This window comes from Oncorhynchus mykiss, chromosome 13 (genome assembly GCF_013265735.2).
Source record: "Oncorhynchus mykiss isolate Arlee chromosome 13, USDA_OmykA_1.1, whole genome shotgun sequence".
NCBI lineage: Eukaryota > Metazoa > Chordata > Actinopteri > Salmoniformes > Salmonidae > Oncorhynchus > Oncorhynchus mykiss.
Genome location: NC_048577.1, coordinates 4,417,804 through 4,441,251, shown reverse-complemented (window position 1 = coordinate 4,441,251; position 23,448 = coordinate 4,417,804). Strand labels below are relative to the sequence as shown.

Genomic DNA, 23,448 nt, shown 5'->3' with positions numbered 1-23,448 from the left:
GTCAGGGAGGTCACTCTGACAGAGCTCCAGAGTTCCTCTGTGGCGATGGGAGAACCTTCCAGAAGGACAACCATCTCCGCAGCACTCCACCAATCAGGCTTTTATGGTAGAGTGGCCAGACAGAAGCCACTCCTCAGTAAAAGGCACATGACAGCCTGCTTGGAGTTTGCCAAAAGGCACCTAAAAACTTGCAGACCATGAGAAACAAGAGTCTCTGGTCTGATGAAACTAAGATTGAACTCTTTGGCCTGAATGTCAAGCGTCACGTCTGGAGGAAACCTGGCACCATCCCTACGGTGAAGCATGGTGGTTACAGCATCATGCTGTGGGGATGTAAGCTAAGTACAGAGAGATCCTAGATGAAAACCTGCTCCAGAGCGCTTAGGACCTCAGACTGTGTGAAGGTTTACCTTCCAACAGGACAATGACCCAAAGCACACAGCAAAGAACGCAGGAGTGGCTTTGAGACAAGTCTCTGAATGTCCTTGAGTGGCCCAGCAAGAGCCCGGATTGAACCTGATCAAACATCTCTGGAGAGACCTAAAAATAGCTACGCAGCAACGTTCCCCATCCAACATGACAGAGCTTGAGAGGATATACAAAGCAGAATGGGAGAAACTCCCCAAATACAGGTGTGCCAAGCTTGTAGCATCATACATAAGAAAACTCAAGGCTGTAATCGCTGTCAAAGGTGATTCAACAAAGTACTGAGTAAACGGTCTGAATACTTATGTAAATGTGATATTTCACATTTTTATTTGATCAATTAGAAAACATCCTAAAATCTGTTTTTGCCTTGTCATTATGGGGTATTGTATTGTGTGTATGTATATATGTATTGTCATTATGGGGTATTGTATTGTGTATATATGTATTGTCATTATGGGGTATTGTATTGTGTATATATGTATTGTCATTATGGGGTATTGTATTGTGTATATATGTATTGTCATTATGGGGTATTGTATTGTGTGTATATATGTATTGTCATTATGGGGTATTGTGTGTATGTATATATGTATTGTCATTATGGGGTATTGTATTGTGTATATATGTATTGTCATTATGGGGTATTGTATTGTGTATATATGGATTGTCATTATGGGGTATTGTATTGTGTGTGTATATATGTATTGTCATTATGGGGTATTGTATTGTGTGTATATATATGTATTGTCATTATGGGGTATTGTATTGTGTATATATGTATTGTCATTATGGGGTATTGTATTGTGTATATATGGATTGTCATTATGGGGTATTGTATTGTGTGTGTATATATGTATTGTCATTATGGGGTATTGTATTGTGTGTATATATGTATTGTCATTATGGGGTATTGTATTGTGTATATATGTATTGTCATTATGGGGTATTGTATTGTGTATATATGTATTGTCATTATGGGGTATTGTATTGTGTGTGTGTATATATGTATTGTCATTGTGGGGTATTGTGTGTAGATAGATGAGGGGGAAAAAAAACAACTTAATACATTTTGAATAAGGCTGTAACGTAAACAAATGTGGAAAAGTCAAGGGGTCTGAATACTTTTCAAAGGCACCGTAAGACATAAAGCCTAAAAACAAACTATGCGTTTTGAATTTAACAATGTGATTGTGTTCACTTACCATCTGTAACTGTGAGATTCACCTCTTGGTATGTGTCTAGGCCATATCTCTCCACTCCACACCAGTAGGTCCCAGAGTCTGACTTCCTCAGGTTCTTGATGGTCACATAGAATACTTGTCTTCTATACTGTATCTACCTTGAGATACAGTCTTGCTCCTCTTAGTTTCAACCAGAATGTCTCTACCAGAACATGTCCCCTTGCAGAAGTATTTGTTGTTGGTTCCTGCCCAAAAGAACGAGCAGCCGAACATGACATGTCCTCTCACCACCTCCTTCACATTAATGACATCTGACTCCACAACACACAGAGCTGTCAAACAGAAACACACAGTACAGTCACAACTGATGACCTGTGAGATATACTTCAACCATGCTCAAATTTTACTTTAACTCTGCTCAAATCTTGCTTTACCCGTTACTACTACGCTGACTACACGGGCTCTGATGCTCGTCGGAGGTGGAAAGGCTTGCAAGCCATGACAGACTACAAAGGCAAGCACAGACGAGATCTGCCCAGTAACACAAAGTTTACCAGACGAACTAAACTACTTATATGCTAGCTTCAAGGCAAATAATCAAATCAAATGTATTTATAAAGCCCTTCTTACATCAGCTGATATCTCCAAGTGCTGTACAGAAACCCAGCCTAAAACCCCAAACAGCAAGCAATGCAGGTGTAGAAGCACGGTGGCTATGAAAAACTACCTAGAAAAGGCCAGGAAGAAACCTAGAGTCACGCCCGTCTGAAGACCAAAGAGCAGCGTGGTACATGTTCATGATGATTTATTCAAACTGAACACACAAAGTGGAACAAAACGAAACAGTTCTGTCTGGTGCAGAAACACAAAACAGAGAACAACTACCCACGATACACAGGTGGGAAAAGGCTGCCTAAGTATGATTCCCAATCAGAGACAATGACAGACAGCTGTCCCTGATTGAGAACCATACCCAGCCAAAACATTGAAACACAAAACCTAGAAATAAAGAACATAGAATTCCCACCCAAATCACACCCTGACCAAACCAAAATAGAGACATAAAAAGGCTCTCCCAGGTCAGGGCGTGAAAGTTGTTTTTCTTTATCTTTATTATGGTTAAGGAAACCGAGCAGCACATTCTCCCATAAAAAATTTTAAAAAAGTCATCAAGAATATTAACAATGATAAAACTGTGAATATCTTTCCATAATTGTTTTACATGTAAAAAATGACTAAATAAATGTGAAACTGTTTCTGGATGCTCAACACAAAAAGTACTATCAATGTTAATGTTTTTTTTTGTTTGTTTCTTCAGGTAATGATTCGCAGGGTCATACTTATGGATCATTCTGAAAGAGACCTCTTTTGACCTTGTTAACAAGCAGGTATTTTGTGTGGTAATAACCAGACTTTTTTTCCAACAGATATTAGTGACCAATGTATTCCATTAACTTGTGACATAAGGAATGGATACAATATCCCTTTGAAATAAAGCGCGTATAGATAGATCTGTTGTTCTGAGGGAGCAAGGAGAAGCATATTTTCCCTATTTGGAGAGTCAACTGGATTAAGTTAGGGTAGGTCAAGAAGGTGACGTCTGGCTACACCTCTAAATAACATGAGAGTTCCAGATGGAATAGCATCAAAGACTGGCGAACTCTCTAGGTGTTACAGGGATATTGTAAGGAGATTTTTTTTAAATCATCATAATTAAGTAACAATCCTTCTGCATTAAGAAGTTGACTCACCAGCAGGATATGATTATTGAACCAGTTCTTAAAAAATACAGACTGGTTTCTATACAAAATGTCCTTATTGTTCCATATGAAATACCTACTAGGGGGGAAAATATGTTTCTATATTAATGACCGCGCTAAGAATACTTGTCTGTGACAAGCAGATCATTTTGCAGGAATCTTATCAATGTTATAGTTACAAAGTAACATAAAATTGAGCCAACCGAAAAGGGGAGAAGATATGAGGGAAGAAATTCCAAATTGAAGTAGGATTCTTTAAAAAATAAATGTTTAGCCCAATTTATCTTAAAGGTATTATTCAAAGTAGGAAAATCTTTGAAAAAATTGAGTCCACCATATTCTTCTGAATGTGTACGATTTTTCCAGGTGAAGTTGAAAAACACCTGGTCAACCGCTTTACCTATTTTGTTGTCAAGATGTAGGGACTGGGCTGCATAAGATACCTTCTGCTTTAGAAAGCAATACTCAACCTTTCAAGGAGAAATCCCTCTGCAACCAATGGTTCAACTTCTTCTTATTTTTATTTTTTTTTCAATAATAGGTATAAAATGTAATGAGCATCTTTCCTGTTGATCCTTAGATATGGTAATCCCAAGGTATGTTACTTTTACCTTGACTGGAATATTGCATTGTATCACACAGTCTTTAACAGCAAACAATTCACACTTATTAAGGTTTTAGGCAAAGACCAGATGCTTTGGAAAATATATCGACTGCTCTAGAAATCTGGTCAGCATCTTTCAAAAAGAGGGTTGTGGTCATCTGCAAGTTGATTTATGATAATATCTCTGTCCGCAATAGAGATCCCTTTAACAACAACACTGAATGGCTCAGAGTGGGAGAGGTCACGTGATTGGCTGCCTGCACGCGCCATTTGTATCAATAAATCACTATCAGAAAATGTTTTGTGTGGTAATTATTGATATATTTTGTTTTGTTCACATGTCTTTCAAATATCGGTGATAGAAATGATCATATTATGTGTGTAAAATACTTTTTTGAAGGTTGTACTGATTATAATGAGCTAATGCTAATTCCAACAATATGTGGAGCCATGTTTGTTGATTTGCACTATAGCCCGTTACCATATATATGATTGAATATTATCTGCTGTTGGCTTGTGTGGATGTATGTATGTGTTATGCAACATAGCTGACTTGAAACATTGTTAACCATTTCAAGGCCATGGGCCTTTCTCATGATGGAAAAATACAGAAGACAGGAACTGTTCAATGAGTTGGGGGGGGGCACATTCAGAGCGGGGTGTTGCGAGAACAAGCAGTCTTTTGTAAGATAACAGGAGCCAGGTGCGAGATAACGGTATGGAGCATGAGGTATGGAGCATGAGCGCATGGATGTTCTTCACAGCAACAGTTACATCTATCAACAGAAGCGCCAAGAGGCGGGGACCAGCCTAAGCGCCTGCAATAGGCTGAGCAAGTTTAAACCACGCCCAGTCTCTACTCTGACAGGCCGGCTTGGAAGCCGGAACTACAACTGTCATCAGGGTATATTATAATATCTTTGTCAGGAACAAGTCAGTTCTCTGTTTGCCCTGCAAGGTGGGACAGAGAGCCCGTATATACGAAAATTGCATTTACCACTTATTGCTTAGCTAATAAAAAAATACATAGTATACAATCGGTGACTCATTGTCATATTTATCCTGATACCAGATTCGAATTGACGCAAATCTAACATGCTATAGACCTGGCCGTGTGCCAGGACAACAACCTCTCCCTCAACGTGATCAAGAAAAACGAGATGATTGGGGACAACAGGAAAAAGAGGACCGATCACGACCCCATTCTTATCGACGGGGCTGCAGTGGAGCAGGTTGAGAGCTTCAAGTTCCTTGGTTTCCACATCACCAACACACTAACATGGTCCAAACACACCTAGACAGTCGTGAAGAGGGCATGATAAAAACCTATTCCCTAGACTCCAGCCACCCTAGTCATAGACTGTTCTCTCTGCTACAGCACGGCAAGTGGTACCGGAGCGCCAAGTCTAGGTCCAAGAGGCTTCTAAACAGCTTCTACCCTTCTAGCTTCTATCATCTATGCGTGGTTATTCATAATGTTTTTAAACTGCATTGTTGGTTAGGGGCTTGTAGGCATGTCATTGTAAGGTCTGAACCTGTTGTATTCGGTGCATGTGACTAATATGATTTGATTTGAGATGAGTTCACGGGTCACTACAGAGGAGGTTTTGTTTCTGCCGTCTCCCTCTGAGCATTAACAACTGGGAAATCAGACTGGGGAATTTGGAAATCTCTGACATCCGACTTCAGTGCATTCAAGATAACTGGTAACTGAAAAAAATCCATCTCTGACTGGGAAAGATTGTTTTGAATGGTCATCCTACTCGGAATTCCATCTCGGGAACTCTGGCCTCTTTCTAGAGCTCTGACTTTCTGACCTGAAGATCACTGATGTCATGATTTGATCTCGTATTTTTCTGAGTTCCCAGTTGTCTTGGAAACCACCATTAAAAGTCATGGTGTGCCTCGCCATCCCATATTGGTGTGAAGCTGGATTCAAAGCTCTCGGGTCTACATTCAAACTAAATATCGATCCCGGGTAGATGTGACCACAGAGAGGAGGTGTGCACTGTCGAACACTGCCCCTGACTCAGACTCGACGTGTATCATGAACACCCATCTCGTTAGTGGTGGTGAGATAAGAGACATTATGTCAGACTCATTTGACTGTCACATTAAACGTATGTGATGGTGAGATAATCAATCAATCAATCAAATTTATTTTATATAGCCCTTCGTACATCAGCTGATATCTCAAAGTGCTGTACAGAAACCCAGCCTAAAACCCCAAACAGCAAGCAATGCAGGTGAAGAAGCACGGTGGCTAGGAAAAACTCCCTAGAAAGGCCAAAACCTAGGAAGAAACCTAGAGAGGAACCAGGCTATGTGGGGTGGCCAGTCCTCTTCTGGCTGTGCCTGGTGGAGATTATAACAGAACATGGCCAAGATGTTCAAATGTTCATAAATGATCAGCATGGTTGAATAATAATAAGGCAGAACAGTTGAAACTGGAGCAGCAGCACAGCCAGGTGGACTGGGGACAGCAAGGAGTCATCATGTCAGGTAGTCCTGGGGCATGGTCCTAGGGCTCAGGTCCTCCGAGAGAGAGAAAGAGAGAAGGAGAGAATTAGAGAACGCACACTTAGATTCACACAGGACACCGAATAGGACAGGAGAAGTACTCCAGATATAACAAACTGACCCTAGCCCCCCGACACATAAACTACTGCAGCATAAATACTGGAGGCTGAGACAGATAAGAGACATTATGTCAGACTAATTTGACTGTCACATTAAACGTATGTGATGGTGAGATAAGAGACATTATGTCAGACTCATTTGACTGTCACATTAAACGTATGTGATGGTGAGATAAGAGACATTATGTCAGACTCATTTGACTGTCACATTAAACGTATGTGATGGTGAGTGAGACAGTAATTAAACAGTGGATGTAAATTACATCATTTTTCACATAGTTGCGGTTGCGAAAATTCTAAGATATCAAAATGGGGTTTGTGGGCCTAAAGATTTTGGGAACTCCTGACCCCTGACCCCTAGCCTAGCCTAGCTAACATTGGCCACCAAGCTATTGTTAGCGTCAGCCACCTAGCTATTGTTAGCGTCAGCCACCTAGCTATTGTTAGCGTCAGCCACCTAGCTATTGTTAGCGTCAGCCACCTAGCTATTGTTAGCGTCAGCCACCTAGCTATTGTTAGCGTCAGCCACCTAGCTACAACAAATTAGAATTTGTGTCATACATTAAGCAAATATGTTAACATATTGTACAAATTGCCGCAACGAATCATACAAAATAGATGGACATCCACAAACGAATAGATATGAAACATAACTTATACTGATTGTAGTGTCCTGGATTGATATTTACTATGTTGCGTATCCCCTGAGTCCAGGTTGCAAAACCAGCTTCTATTACCAGGTCATCAGACTGTTGAACAGACATCACTAGCCGTCTACCATGTGAAGCACACTCACTCACAGCCAACGCTGCTGCCCAATGTTGTAGAGACATTGAACCACTGGTCACTTCCTGTTTCACACTGTGTATTTAAATTCCTTACCCCTGACACATAGCTTATTCTAATATTTCTACGATTGTATATTGTATTTAGTTACACTGTTTATACACACCACATATGTATTTATGTACTGGATTCTTGACATAGCTTCCTCTAGTTTAGCTACTGCTGTACATATCATTCCTAGTGTAACATAAGCATTTTGCTGCACCGGTATTAACACCTGCTAAACTGTGTACGCGACCAGTAAACTTTCATTTGATATTGATCTTACTTTAACCATATGTTTATTTCCTTGTGTACTACATACGTAAATTATGTTCTAGCCAGTACTATAGAAACTGAGAGAGAGAGAGAGAGAGAGAGAGAGAGAGAGAGAGAGAGAGAGAGAGAGAAACAGACAGACAGACAGACAGACAGACAGACAGACAGACCTCACCTGAGAGGAGACAACATGGAGTATCTTCATTCTGGACAGTTACTCCTCAGTAACTATACTGTTAAAGTTACTTTACTATCACAGTTACTATGCTGTTAAAGTTACTTTACTATCACAGTTACTATACTGTTAAAGTTACTTTACTACCACAGTTACTATACTGTTAAAGTTACTTTACTATCACAGTTACTATACTGTTAAAGTTACTTTACTACCACAGTTACTATACTGTTAAAGTTACTTTACTACCACAGTTACTATACTGTTAAAGTTACTTTACTACCACAGTTACTATACTGTTAAAGTTACTTTACTATCACAGTTACTATACTGTTAAAGTTACTTTACTACCACAGTTACTATACTGTTAAAGTTACTTTACCCACAGTTACTATACTGTTAAAGTTACTATACTGTTAAAGTTACTATACTGTTAAAGTTACTTTACTACCACAGTTACTATACTGTTAAAGTTACTATACCCACAGTTACTATACTGTTAAAGTTACTATACTGTTAAAGTTACTTTACTACCACAGTTACTATACTGTTAAAGTTACTTTACCCACTGTTACTATACTGTTAAAGTTACTTTACCCACAGTTACTATACTGTTAAAGTTACTTTACTACCACCTGGTGCATCAACAAGCCCAGGTCCACAACAGCTTCTCTGTCAGCGACTCTCAGTCCTACTAAACCATCACCAGTCAGACAGTGTTAAACAGCAGGGTGATTCTGAACTCTTCTTTCTTCCTCTGTTGACAGCTCCTCCCTCCTCTGACACCACACACCGCTCTCTCTCTTAATTCAATTCAATCTCTCTCTCAATTTTAATTTAAGGGGCTTTATTGGCATGGTAACGTTGCCAAAGCAAGTGAAATAGATAATAAACAAAAGTGAAAAAAAATAAAAAATAACAATAAACATTAGCTCTCCATGTCAGATGGTGGTGGTGGGAGGTTTGGACATTAGCTTATACATCCTGTTGATTTCTATGTAGTGACCTCAGTGTCTGCAGGTCTATATGTGCTGCATAGTGAAACTGGTTCAAACCGGCCGGAGGTTAGACTTCTAAACCACCAGAGATCTCAGCTATCTGTGGTGACTAAGTGTTGAAACTGTCAACTTCTCTGTTCTGAAGTTACCATGTTTATTTCATCAGAGGAGGAACACAATGTTGAGATGATGACAATATAGTTAAGGTATACATCAATATATTTTATAACTTTTTTCTGACATTTAATTGATTCACGTTTACAGTCATTGAGAAGAATGGTGCAGAATGGATTTTGATAGGAACACATGTTACAAACACTAACACTTAACCAACACTATGCTGTCTCTGTGTGAGTTTGATGATGTCATACTATTAGTTTGTGTATAGGTGGAGTCTAGGGTTGTTGTGTTGAGGGTTTGGTAGGTGGAGTCTAGGGTTGTTGTATTGAGGGTTTGGTAGGTGGAGTCTTGGGTTGTGTTGAGGGTTTGGTAGGTGGAGTCTTGGGTTGTTGTGTTGAGGGTTTGGGAGGTGGAGTCTTGGGTTGTTGTGTTGGGGGTTTGGTAGGTGGAGTCTTGGGTTGTTGTGTTGAGGGTTTGGTAGGTGGAGTCTAGGGTTGTTGTGTTGAGGGTTTGGTAGGTGGAGTCTTGGGTTGTTGTGTTGAGGGTATGGTAGGTGGAGTCTAGGGTTGTTGTGTTGAGGGTTTGGTAGGTGGAGTCTAGGGTTGTTGTGTTGATATAATATAACAGATGATCTTTGCTGTCAGGAAGAGGGACTAGAGAAGTCAGATCAATGTTTTATTTAGTTAATAATATACTATACTACATACAAGTCAGACAAAATCATATTATAAAACCACCACAATAAAATTATAACAGATGTATATTAAACCAAAATCATCATTTAACGTACTGATGAGTGTCCTCAACTGTACACATTCCCCTTAACACAACACATTCTCCTGGTCCAGACACTTTCCCCTTAACACATCACACCCCCCTGGTCCAGACACATCCCCCTGGTCCAGACACATTCCCCTTAACACATCACACACCCCTGGTCCAGACACATTCCCCTTAACACAACACATTCTCCTGGTCCAGACACATTCCCCTTAACACATCACACCCCCCTGGTCCAGACACATCCCCCTGGTCCAGACACATTCCGCTTAACACATCACACACCCCTGGTCCAGACACATTCCCCTTAACACAACACACACCCCTGGTCTAGACACATTCCCCTGGTCCAGACACATTCCCCTGGTCCAGACACATTCCCCTTAACACATCACACACCCCTGGTCCAGACACATTCCCCTTAACACAACACACACCCCTGGTCCAGACACATTCCCCTTAACACAACACACACCCCTGGTCTAGACACATTCCCCTGGTCCAGACACATTCCCCTTAACACATCACACACCCCTGGTCCAGACACATTCCCCTGGTCCAGACACATTCCCCTTAACACATCACACACCCCTGGTCCAGACACATTCCCCTGGTCCAGACACATTCCCCTTAACACATCACACACCCCTGGTCCAGACACATTCCCCTTAACACAACACATTCTCCTGGTCCAGACACATTCCCCTTAACACATCACACCCCCCTGGTCCAGACACATCCCCCTGGTCCAGACACATTCCCCTTAACACATCACACACCCCTGGTCCAGACACATTCCCCTTAACACAACACACACCCCTGGTCTAGACACATTCCCCTGGTCCAGGCACATTCCCCTGGTCCAGACACATTCCCCTTAACACATCACACACCCCTGGTCCAGACACATTCCCCTTAACACAACACACACCCCTGGTCCAGACACATTCCCCTTAACACAACACACACCCCTGGTCTAGACACATTCCCCTGGTCCAGACACATTCCCCTTAACACATCACACACCCCTGGTCCAGACACATTCCCCTGGTCCAGACACATTCCCCTTAACACATCACACACCCCTGGTCCAGACACATTCCCCTGGTCCAGACACATTCCCCTTAACACATCACACACCCCTGGTCCAGACACATACCCCTGGTCCAGACACATTCCCCTTAACACATCACACACCCCTGGTCCAGACACATTCCCCTGGTCCAGACACATTCCCCTTAACACATCACACACCCTGGTCCAGACACATTCCCCTGGTCCAGACACATTCCCCTTAACACATCACACACTCTGGTCCAGACACATTCCCCTGGTCCAGACACATTCCCCTGGTCCAGACACATTCCCCTTAACACATCACACACCCCTGATCCAGACACATTCCCCTTAACACATCACACCCCCCTGGTCCAGACACATTCCCCTTAACACATCACACACCCTGGTCCAGACACATTCCGCTGGTCCAGACACATTCCCCTTAACACATCACACACCCTGGTCCAGACACATTCCCCTGGTCCAGACACATTCCCCTGGTCCAGACACATTCCCTTTAACACATCACACACCCCTGATCCAGACACATTCCACTTAACACATCACACCCCTGATCCAGACACATTCCCCTTAACACATCACACACCCCCCTGGTCCAGACACATTCCCCTGGTCCAGACACATTCCCCTGGTCCAGAGACATTCCCCTTAACACATCACACCCCCCTGGTCCAGACACATTCCCCTTAACACATCACACACCCCTGGTCCAGACACATTCCCCTTAACACATCACACACCCCTGATCCAGACACATTCCCCTTAACACATCACACCCCCCTGGTCCAGACACATTCCCCTTAACACATCACACCCCCCTGGTCCAGACACATTCCCCTTAACACATCACACCCCCCTGGTCCAGACACATTCCCCTTAACACATCACACCCCCCTGGTCCAGACACATTCCCCTTAACACATCACACCCCCCTGGTCCAGACACATTCCCCTTAACACATCACACCCCCCTGGTCCAGACACATTCCCCTTAACACATCACACCCCCCTGGTCCAGACACATTCCCCTTAACACATCACACCCCCCTGGTCCAGACACATTCCCCTTAACACATCACACCCCCCTGGTCCAGACACATCCCCCTTAACACATCACACACCCCTGGTCCAGACACACACCCCTGATCCAGACACATTCCCCTTAACACATGACACCCCCCTGGTCCAGACACACACCCCTGATCCAGACACATTCCCCTTAACACATCACACACCCCTGATCCAGACACATTCCCCTTAACACATCACACCCCCCTGGTCCAGACACATCCCCCTGGTCCAGACACATTCCCCTTAACACAACACACTCCCCTGGTCCAGACACATTCCCCTTAACACATCACACCCCCCTGGTCCAGACACACACCCCTGATCCAGACACATTCCCCTTAACACATCACACACCCCTGGTCCAGACACATTCCCCTTAACACATCACACACCCCTGGTCCAGACACATTCCCCTTAACACATCACACCCCTGGTCCAGACACATTCCCCTGGTCCAAACACATTCCCCTTAACACATCACACATTCCTCTGGTCCAGACACATTCCCCTTAACACAACACACACCCCTGGTCCAGACACATTCCCCTTAACACAACACACCCCCCTGGTCCAGACACATTCCCCTTAACACAACACATTCCCCTGGTCCAGACACATTCCCCTTAACACAACACATCCCCCTGGTCCAGACACACCCCCCTGGTCCAGACACATTCCCCTGGTCCAGACACATTCCCCTTAACACAACACATCTCCCTGGTCCAGCCACAATTAATGCCTTGTTTCACCTAGTCGGCTCAGGGATTCAAACCAGCTACCTTGCAGTTACTGGCCCAACACTCTTAACTGCTGGGCTACCTGCATCCCATAATAGATTATCTTTGTTGTCAGGAGGAACAGTCTAGAGAAGTCAGATGTTATTATTTAGTTAAGAATGTACAATCATAAATACAATTAAGACAAAATAACATCACAATAAAATTATAATTATAATTATTATAATGCTCATCATCATCATCATCATCATTATAATCTACTGGGTGGCTGTGCTCATATTGAACAGTTTAAACTGCGAAGGCGGAGTTTGTTGACTCCACCCCTATATCGACTCCACCCCTATATCGACTCCACCCCTATATCACTGTCAGTTTTGTGCAGGGATATAGATGTTATACATTTTCCATAAAGTGATACATCTGCTAAACAGGGCAAGACATGCAAACTCACTGTCACTGAGAGAACAGGAAGTAGACTGTGAGTGTATGTATCTTGTGATTGGTTGCCAGTGACTCAAGTGTATATGGGTATGCTGCCCGTGGAGGAGATGGGAGGAGCCTCAGAGGAACGGTGTGGATGATTGACAGTAGAGTAGGTGGGGCTTTGACAGTTCACAGTAGCATAGTCACATGATGAAGTGCCCTCTTTAGTAATGGCAGTGATGTCCTCATTGGGGCAGCTGCCCTCTTTAGTGATGGTGGCAGTTGCTTCATTGGGGCCACTGGGGATCTTGTGGAAGTTGACGCTGGCGTAGTGGGGAGACTCAGAGCGGCTTGTGGGTAAGTTGGCGGTGGCGTAGATGGTGGAGGTCACAGCATCTGAGTCTGACTGTAGGGGGCGCTCCATTATCTCCTCATAGTCACCGTCACCATGACAACCCTGGAAAGAAGGAGGAGGAGAGAGGGAGGATTAGAAGGAAAAGAGACAGACACAAGGAGAGAAAGCGAGTGAGAGATAGAGAGAGAGAGAGAAGGAATGAGAGAGAGAGAGATTGAGAGAGAGAGAGAGAGAGAAGGAATGAGAGAGAGAGAGATTGAGAGAGAGAGAAGGAATGAGAGAGAGAGAGAGAAGGAATGAGAGAGAGAGAGAGAGAGAGAGAGAGAGGAATGAGAGAGGGGAGTAGAGGAAGAGGGGACAATGGTACGACAAATAAAACACACTCAATGACATCACTCAGTCAAAAAATAATAATTAAAATACAGACACTGACCCCGTCATTGTTTACTGTGTCTGGACTCACTCTGTGTGTTGAAGAGACAGATCCTGTAGAACACAACACACAGATATAATTCAGAGAGAGAGACAGAGAGAGACACAGATACAGACAGACAGACAGACAGACAGACAGAGAGAGAGAGAGAGAGAGAGAGCTTGCCCCAGAACCAGGCAGGTGTCAGACACTCCTCAGGGACGATTCATTCTCTATTTCTCAACCAGGGACAAATGAGGATGTGGATATTATGCAAATTAATTTATCTGAAAGGAAACTGAGAGATTGTAAAAAAGGAAAACTTACTCTAATTGTATAGACCTGTGTGTGTGTGTGTGTGTGTGTGTGTGTGTGTGTGTGTGTGTGTGTGTGTTTGTGTGTGTGTGTGTGTGTGTGTGTGTGTGTGTGTGTGTGTGTGTGTGTGTGTGTGTGTGTGTGTGTGTGTGTGTGTGTGTGTGTGTGTGTGTGTGTGTGTGTGTGTGTGTGTGTTTCTCACCTGTGACCTTGTTGTATTTCCCTCTGTAGACTATGATCAGGCTGATCACTAGCAGTAACACTACCAGACTAACAGACCCCATGATGACCACTGAGGTACCTGGAACACACACACACACACACACACACACGCACATACACACACACACACACACACAAACTGGTTATACAAACCTGCTGTTGCACTAACCTACCCCTCATATCATAACACTAACCTACCCTCATATCATAACACTAACCTACCCTCATATCATGCCACTAACCTACCCTCATATCATAACACTAACCTACCCTCATATCATGCCACTAACCTACCCTCATATCATAACACTAACCTACCCTCATATCATAACACTAACCTACCCTCATATCATAACACTAACCTACCCTCATATCATAACACTAACCTACCCTCATATCACAACACTACATACAGACATGTCTAACACTAACCTACCCTCATATCATGCCACTAACCTACCCTCATATCATAACACTAACCTACCCTCATATCATAACACTAACCTACCCTCTTATCATAACTCTAACCTACCCTCATATCATAACACTAACCTACCCTCATATCATGCCACTAACCTACCCTCTTATCATAACTCTAACCTACCCTCATATCATACCACTACATACAGACATGTCTACCACTAACCAAAGTGAGACTTGGGCATCTGAATTTGTAAAAGTTTGTTTACCAGATCCGTTGAGTGATGATGGTGGTGATGATGATGATGATGATGATGATGATGATGATGATGATGATGATGATGGTGAGAGGAAGGTGGTTGTGGGTGGGTCTGGTGGTGCTGTTGTTGTTGTTGTGGTGTTGGTTGGTTTCACTGAAAACAATGGACACAAGTATGAACATGTTTTAAGAAGGTGAGGAGGGAGAGGTGGAGGGAGAGAGTCACAGGGACAGAGATATTTAGGGTGGTTTCTCTTGTTTCTGTTGAGGTGTGTTAGTAGCTCACAATATATCTCTCTATCTCTCTTTCACCCCCTCCATCTCTCTCTCTCTCTATCTCTCTCTTTCACCCCCTCCATCTCTCTCTATCTCTCTCTTTCACCCCCTCCATCTCTCTCTCTCTCTATCTCTCTCTTTCACCCCCTCCATCTCTCTCTATCTCTCTCTTTCACCCCACTCCATCTCTCTCTCTCTCTCTTTCACCCCCCTCCATCTCTCTCTCTCTATCTCTCTCTTTCACCCCCCTCCATCTCTCTTTCACCCCCCTCCATCTCTCTCTCTCTCTCTCTCTCTCTCTCTCTCTCTCTATCTATCTCTCCCTCTCTCTATCGCTCTCTCTCTCTCTCTCTCTCTCTCTCTCTCTCTCTCACATGACAACTTCAGGTTTCATGATGACATTTACACTGAAACTTGGGGTTTTATATCTTGAACACATGACTGCTTAGTGATACTGAGACAGATATAGAAACACACAGACATTACAGAGGAAGTTACAGTGTTCTGGTCCAGTGTCTTTTCACACCACTACAAACACACAGACACACCCAGCCTCCACTAACACACTGACTGCCTGCTGTCAACCACTGAACAACTACTACTGATAAGATGTTTAGTTCAATGATACATTTCACTAAACTGGTTGTTGACAATTAATAACAGCATATTTCACACAGTTCTAGATGTGATGCTAGTTTAAAAGTACAGTATTTTCATTGTCAGGCATAACATTACGTAGTTATAACTAATATACTGATATAACATAATGCTATATAACATGGACAGACAGTAAGTAACATAGTTACTGCAGGTGTACAGCGTGGGGAGCAGAGGAGGCTGGTGAACATAGATATAGGAGGACTGGCTAATCACAATGAATGGAATGGAATTGAATGGAATGGATGGAATGGATGGAATGGATGGAATGGAATGGATGGAATGGATGGAATGGAATGGAAGGAATGGAATGGATGGAATGGATGGAATGGAATGGATGGAATGGAATGGATGGAATGGATGGAATGGATGGAATGGAATGGATGGAATGGAATGGATGGAATGGATGGAATGGAATGGATGGAATGGATGGAATGGAATGGATGGAATGGATGGAATGGATGGAATGGATGGAATGGAATGGATGGAATGGATGGAATGGAATGGATGGAATGGAATGGATGGGATGGAATGGATGGAATGGATGGAATGGATGGAATGGAATGGATGGAGTGGATGGGATGGAATGGATGGAATGGAATGGATGGAATGGATGGAGTGGATGGGATGGAATGGATGGAATGGAATGGATGGAATGGATGGAATGGATGGAATGGAATGGAATGGATGGAATGGATGGAATGGAATGGAATGGAATGGATGGAATGGAATGGATGGAATGGATGGGATGGAATGGATGGAATGGAATGGATGGAATGGAATGGATGTAATGGATGGAGTGGATGGGATGGAATGGATGGAATGGAATGGATGGAATGGATGGAGTGGATGGGATGGAATGGATGGAATGGAATGGATGGAATGGATGGAATGGATGGAATGGAATGGAATGGAATGGATGGAATGGTTTGAATGGAATGGATGGAATGGAATGGATGGAATGGAATGGATGGAATGGATGGAATGGAATTGATGGAATGGATGGAATGGAATGGATGGAATGGAATGTATGGAATGGATGGAATGGAATGGATGGAATGGATGGAATGGAATGGATGGAATGGAATGGAATGGATGGAATGGATGGAATGGATGGAATGGAATGGATGGAATGGATGGAATGGAATGGATGGAATGGAATGGATGGAATGGATGGAATGGAATGGATGGAATGGATGGAATGGAATGGATGGAATGGATGGAATGGAATGGATGGAATGGATGGAATGGAATGGATGGAATGGATGGAATGGAATGGATGGAATGGATGGAATGGAATGGATGGAATGGATGGAATGGAATGGATGGAATGGATGGATTGGAATGGATGGAATGGATGGAATGGATGGAATGGAATGGATGGAATGGAATGGATGGAATGGAATGGATGGAATGGAATGGAATGGATGGAATGGATGGATTGGAATGGATGGAATGGATGGAATGGAATGGATGGAATGGATGGAATGGAATGGATGGAATGGAATGGATGGAATGGAATGGATGGAATGGATGGAATGGAATGGATGGAATGGAATGGATGGAATGGATGGAATGGATGGAATGGAATGGATGGAATGGAATGGATGGAATGGATGGAATGGAATGGATGGAATGGAATGGATGGAATGGAATGGATGGAATGGATGGAATGGAATGGATGGAATGGAATGGATGGAATGGATGGATGGATTGGAATGGATGGAATGGATGGAATGGATGGAATGGATGGAATGGAATGGATGGAATGGAATGGATGGAATGGAATGGATGGAATGGATGGAATGGATGGAATGGATGGAATGGAATGGAATGGATGGAATGGAATGGAATGGATGGAATGGAATGGATGGAATGGATGGAATGGATGGAATGGAATGGATGGAATGGATGGAATGGAATGGATGGAATGGATGGAATGGATGGAATGGAATGGATGGAATGGATGGATTGGAATGGATGGAATGGATGGAATGTATGGATTGGAATGGATGGAATGGATGGAATGGATGGATTGGAATGGATGGAATGGATGGAATGGATGGAATGGAATGGATGGAATGGAATGGATGGAATGGATGGAATGGAATGGATGGAATGGATGGAATGGATGGAATGGAATGGATGGAATGGATGGAATGGAATGGATGGAATGGATGGATTGGAATGGATGGAATGGATGGAATGGAATGGATGGAATGGATGGATTGGAATGGATGGAATGGATGGAATGGAATGGATGGAATGGATGGAATGGAATGGATGGAATGGAATGGAATGGAATGGATGGAATGGAATGGATGGAATGGATGGAATGGATGGAATGGAATGGATGGAATGGAATGGATGGAATGGATGGATTGGAATGGATGGAATGGATGGATTGGAATGGATGGAATGGATGGAATGGATGGAATGGAATGGATGGAATGGAATGGATGGAATGGATGGAATGGAATGGATGGAATGGAATGGATGGAATGGATGGAATGGATGGAATGGAATGGATGGAATGGATGGAATGGAATGGATGGAATGGATGGATTGGAATGGATGGAATGGATGGAATGGATGGAATGGAATGGATGGAATGGATGGATTGGAATGGATGGAATGGATGGAATGGATGGAATGGAATGGATGGAATGGAATGGAATGGATGGAATGGATGGAATGGATGGAATGGAATGGATGGGATGGAATGGAATGGAATGGATGGAATGGATGGAATGGAATGGATGGAATGGAATGGATGGAATGGATGGAATGGAATGGATGGAATGGAATGGAATGGATGGAATGGAATGGAATGGATGGAATGGAATGGAATGGAATGGATGGAATGGAATGGATGGAATGGAATGGATGGAACGGAATGGATGGAATGGAATGGAATGGATGGAATGGATGGAATAGATGGAATGGAATGGATGGAATGGAATGGAATGGATGGAATGGAATGGATGGAATGGATGGAATGGAATGGAATGGATGGAATGGAATGGATGGAATGGATGGAATGGAATGGAATGGATGGAATGGATGGAATGGAATGGATGGAATGGAATGGATGGAATGGAATGGAATGGATGGAATGGAATGGAATGGATGGAATGGATGGAATGGATGGAATGGAATGGAATGGAATGGAATGGATGGAATGGAATGGATGGAATGGAATGGATGGAACGGAATGGATGGAATGGAATGGAATGGATGGAATGGATGGAATGGAATGGATGGAATGGAATGGAATGGATGGAATGGAATGGATGGAATGGATGGAATGGAATGGAATGGATGGAATGGATGGAATGGAATGGATGGAATGGATGGAATGGAATTTAATGGATGGAATGGATGGAATGGATGGAATGGAATGGAATGGATGGGATGGAATGGATGCAATGGAATGGATGGAATGGATGGAATGGAATGGAATGGATGGAATGGAATGGATGGAATGGATGGAATGGAATGGATGGAATGGATGGAATGGATGGAATGGAATGGAATGGATGGAATGGATGGAATGGAATGGATGGAATGGGTGGAATGGATGGAATGGAATGGAATGGATGGAATGGATGGAATGGAATGGAATGGATGGAATGGATGGAATGGAATGGAATGGATGGAATGGAATGGAATGGAATGGAATGGAATGGATGGAATGGAATGGAATGGATGGAATGGATGGAATGGATGGAATGGAATGGAATGGATGGAATGGAATGTATGGAATGGAATGGATGGAACGGAATGGATGGAATGGAATGGAATGGAATGGAATGGATGGAATGGAATGGATGGAATGGATGGAATGGAATGGATGGAATGGAATGGATGGAACGGAATGGATGGAATGGAATCAGACACATTAAACGTGAATGACATTAAAAATGTCATGCAATTATAATTTAAATTAAACTACTTTTATCAAATAGATATGACTGTGTGTTTATGTTCACATGTTAAAGAGAAAGAAGAAGTTTATACTCACTTATAACAAGCAGCTTCACCTGTGTGATCAGTGTAATGTAACGTTGTTCTGTCCTGCTGGTTTCTACTCCACACCAGTAGGTCCCAGTATCATCTTCAGTCAGGTCACTGATGGTCACTGTGGAGAATCTCTCTGTTCTGTTATCAGAAACAGAGAAACGACCAGCTTCTGCAGTTGTCTGGTGAGCAGCGATCATATAAACACAAGTCTTGAAGTCATTGCTTTCCTTGCAGAAATACTTGATGTTGTCCTCATGGTCCTCTGGATAGTTACATCTGATGGTAGCTTCTCCTCCCAGAAAGGCCGTCTCTGTGACTGACTTCTCACAGCAGTCATCTGTCAATAGGAACACACACCACAACCTTAGTCTAGTACTATAGACTGACAGCAGTCATCTGTCAATAGGAACACACATCACAACCTTAGTCTAGTACTATAGACTGACTTCTCACAGCAGTCATCTGTCAATAGGAACACACATCACAACCTTAGTCTAATACTATAGACTGACTTCTCACAGCAGTCATCTGTCAACAGGAACACACACCACAACCTTAGTCTAATACTATAGACTGACTTCTCACAGCAGTCATCTGTCAATAGGAACACACACCACAACCTTAGTCTAATACTATAGACTGACTTCATTGACTAGTGGTACTGATCATGTAATAACATTTGTAGCTAAATTCATTTTATAAAGTTAAAGTAAGTCCCTCACCCTTCTTCACCTCCAGCTCTACCTTGGTATAACTGTCAGGTGCAGTAGGTTGGTCCACTCCACACCAGTAGGTCCCTTCATCTTGTCTGGTCAGTTGTCTGATGATCACCTTGAAGTAGTTTCCTCTAGTGTTGTCATACAGAGAGAATCTACCACTGTGCTTCCAGGTGTTATTCAATACAGTTCTGATTTGATCCTTACAACTCAATATATACTGCCTCAGGCAGAAATATTTCTCATTACTTCTTTCTTCTGTGGAATATTGACAGGAGATGATGACAGTTCCTCCAGAGTATCCTGTCACTTTGAAGGAGCTCAAACAACCTGTCAATCAGACAAGAGAAAATACCTCTTGGTTTGGTGTTTTGTAATACTAATCAAATAAAATAAATTCTACGTTTATTTTGTCACGTGGCCGAATACAACCGGTGTAGACCTTACAGTGAAATGCTTACTTACAGGCCCCTAACCCTAACAGTGCAATTTTTAAGTACAAAATAGGTATTGGGTAAACAATAGATAAGTAAAGATATAAAATAAAACAGTAAAATTACATTGAAAATAACAGTAGCGATGCTTTATACAGTAGGGAGGCTATATACAGGTGGTACCAGTACAGAGTCAATATGGAGGCTATATACAGGTGGTACCGGTACAGAGTCAATGTGGAGGCTATATACAGGTGGTACCAGTACAGAGTCAATGTGGAGGCTATATACAGGTGGTACCAGTACAGAGTCAATGTGGAGGCTATATACAGGGGGTACCAGTACAGAGTCAATGTGGAGGCTATATACAGGGGGTACCAGTACAGAGTCAATGTGGAGGCTATATACAGGTGGTACCAGTACAGAGTCAATATGGAGGCTATATACAGGTGGTACCAGTACAGAGTCAATGTGGAGGCTATATACAGGTGGTACCAGTACAGAGTCAATGTGGAGGCTATATACAGGTGGTACCGGTACAGAGTCAATGTGGAGGCTATATACAGGAGGTACCGGTACAGAGTCAATGTGGAGGCTATATACAGGAGGTACCGGTACAGAGTCAATGTGGAGGGTATATACAGGAGGTACCGGTACAGAGTCAATGTGGAGGCTATATACAGGAGGTACCGGTACAGAGTCAATGTGGAGGCTATATACAGGTGGTACCGGTACAGAGTCAATGTGGAGGCTATATACAGGTGGTACCGGTACAGAGTCAATGTGGAGGCTATATACAGGAGGTACCGGTACAGAGTCAATGTGGAGGCTATATACAGGTGGTACCAGTACAGAGTCAATGTGGAGGCTATATACAGGGGGTACCGGTACAGAGTCAGTGTGCCGGGGCACCGGTTAGTTGGGCTAATTGAGGTAATGTGTACATGTAGGTAGAGTTAAAGTTCATCATGTTATAGTCACATGATGAAGTGCCCTCTTTAGCGGTGGTGACTATACAGAGATGATAAATGTACTTACTGTTAGGATTCCTACACTAGTGGCATCCTCAAGTTAAACACATACACACACACACCGTAGTGTTTCCTGATCTGTAGTAGCAGCCTTTATAAGAAACCTAACTGGATGTTATTACATTGTTATAGAGAGTTATAACAAGCTTCTGACCTGTCATGAAGGAGAGGAGGATGACTATCAGCAGGATCCTCATCTTGTTGTGTTCTCTCCAGGTTGGTCCAGGTGTCTATAGGTCCTGATATAATGTTGTGTTCTCTCCAGGTTGGTCCAGGTGTCTATAGGTCCTGATATAATGTTGTGTTCTCTCCAGGTTGGTCCAGGTGTCTATAGGTCCTGATATAATGTTGCGTGTTCAAGTCTGCAACTCTCTCTGTTCTCTCTCTACTTATAAGAACTTAAATACTATCTTAATGTACTTTATGTACTCTCTCTCTCTCAGCCCCTCCCTCTCTCTCTCTCTCAGCCCCTCTCTCTCTCTCTCAGCCCCTCCCTCTCTCTCACTCACTCTTTACGTTCGTACAACTATGTACTTCCCTGTTTCTGCATCTCTCTCTCTCTCTCTCTACTAGTTCAAACCCTCCTACCACAGCCCCTCCTTCTTCCTCCTAAACCAATCACATCTGTTCCTACATCACACAGAAGATGGTATGAGAGAGAGAGATCAGTGAGAAAAAAGAGAGAGAGAGAGGCCTCTTTGGATCAGAGCACAGAAATACATTCATACATTCATACACTCTCATGCAGAGAAACAGAGTTATTCTGTCTACAGAGGAGAGAAACAGAGTTATTCTGTCTACAGATGAGAGAAACAGAGTTATTCTGTCTACAGAGGAGAGAAACAGAGTTATTCTGTCTACAGAGGAGAGAAACAGAGTTATTCTGTCTACGGAGGAGAGAAACAGAGTTATTCTGTCTACAGAGGAGAGAAACAGAGTTATTCTGTCTACAGAGGAGAGAAACAGAGTTATTCTGTCTACAGAGGAGAGAAACAGAGTTATTCTGTCTACAGAGGAGAGAAACAGAGTTATTCTGTCTACAGAGGAGAGAAACAGAGTTATTCTGTCTACAGAGGAGAGAAACAGAGTTATTCTGTCTACAGAGGAGAGAAACAGAATTATTATGTCTACAGAGGAGAGAAACAGAGTTATTCTGTCTACAGAGGAGAGAAACAGAGTTATTCTGTCTACAGAGGAGAGAAACAGAGTTATTCTGTCTACAGAGGAG

The 23,448-nt window shown here is 42.9% G+C and overlaps 1 protein-coding gene across 2 annotated transcripts; it reads right to left on the bottom strand.

Annotated features, from left to right (window-relative positions):
• Window positions 1–6,461: 6,461 nt before the first annotated feature.
• Window positions 6,462–22,621, bottom strand: LOC118938153 (CMRF35-like molecule 8). Of its 2 annotated transcripts, XR_005035412.1 has the most exons (8): window positions 22,375–22,621; window positions 20,762–21,085; window positions 20,041–20,376; window positions 15,094–15,237; window positions 14,385–14,483; window positions 13,889–13,941; window positions 13,129–13,557; window positions 6,462–6,509 (listed from the first exon to the last, which is right to left on the bottom strand). XR_005035412.1 is itself a non-coding variant. In XM_036939909.1 (7 exons), the coding sequence occupies exons 1-7, from the start codon at window positions 22,415–22,417 to the stop codon at window positions 13,192–13,194; spliced, it is 1,365 nt and encodes a 454-aa protein (XP_036795804.1). In that variant the 5' UTR covers window positions 22,418–22,621; the 3' UTR covers window positions 12,556–13,191. The 2 variants fall into 2 exon arrangements, 1 of the variants encoding a protein (XP_036795804.1); XM_036939909.1 differs by lacking the exon at window positions 6,462–6,509 and having other exon boundaries at window positions 12,556–13,557.
• Between the last annotated feature and the right edge of the window lie 827 nt (window positions 22,622–23,448).

What these genes read in the sequence shown, in the direction of transcription:
- LOC118938153 (XM_036939909.1), bottom strand. Translation starts at nt 22,417, where the DNA reads ATGAGGATCCTGCTGATAGTCATCCTCCTCTCCTTCATGACAG. An exon ending in GAAATACAACAAGGTCACAG is followed by an intron (nt 13,942 to 14,384) that starts GTGAGAAACACA and finishes TGTGTTCTACAG; the next exon opens with GATCTGTCTCTTCAACACAC. An exon ending in ACACAGTAAACAATGACGGG is followed by an intron (nt 13,558 to 13,888) that starts GTCAGTGTCTGT and finishes CCTTCTTTCCAG; the next exon opens with GGTTGTCATGGTGACGGTGA.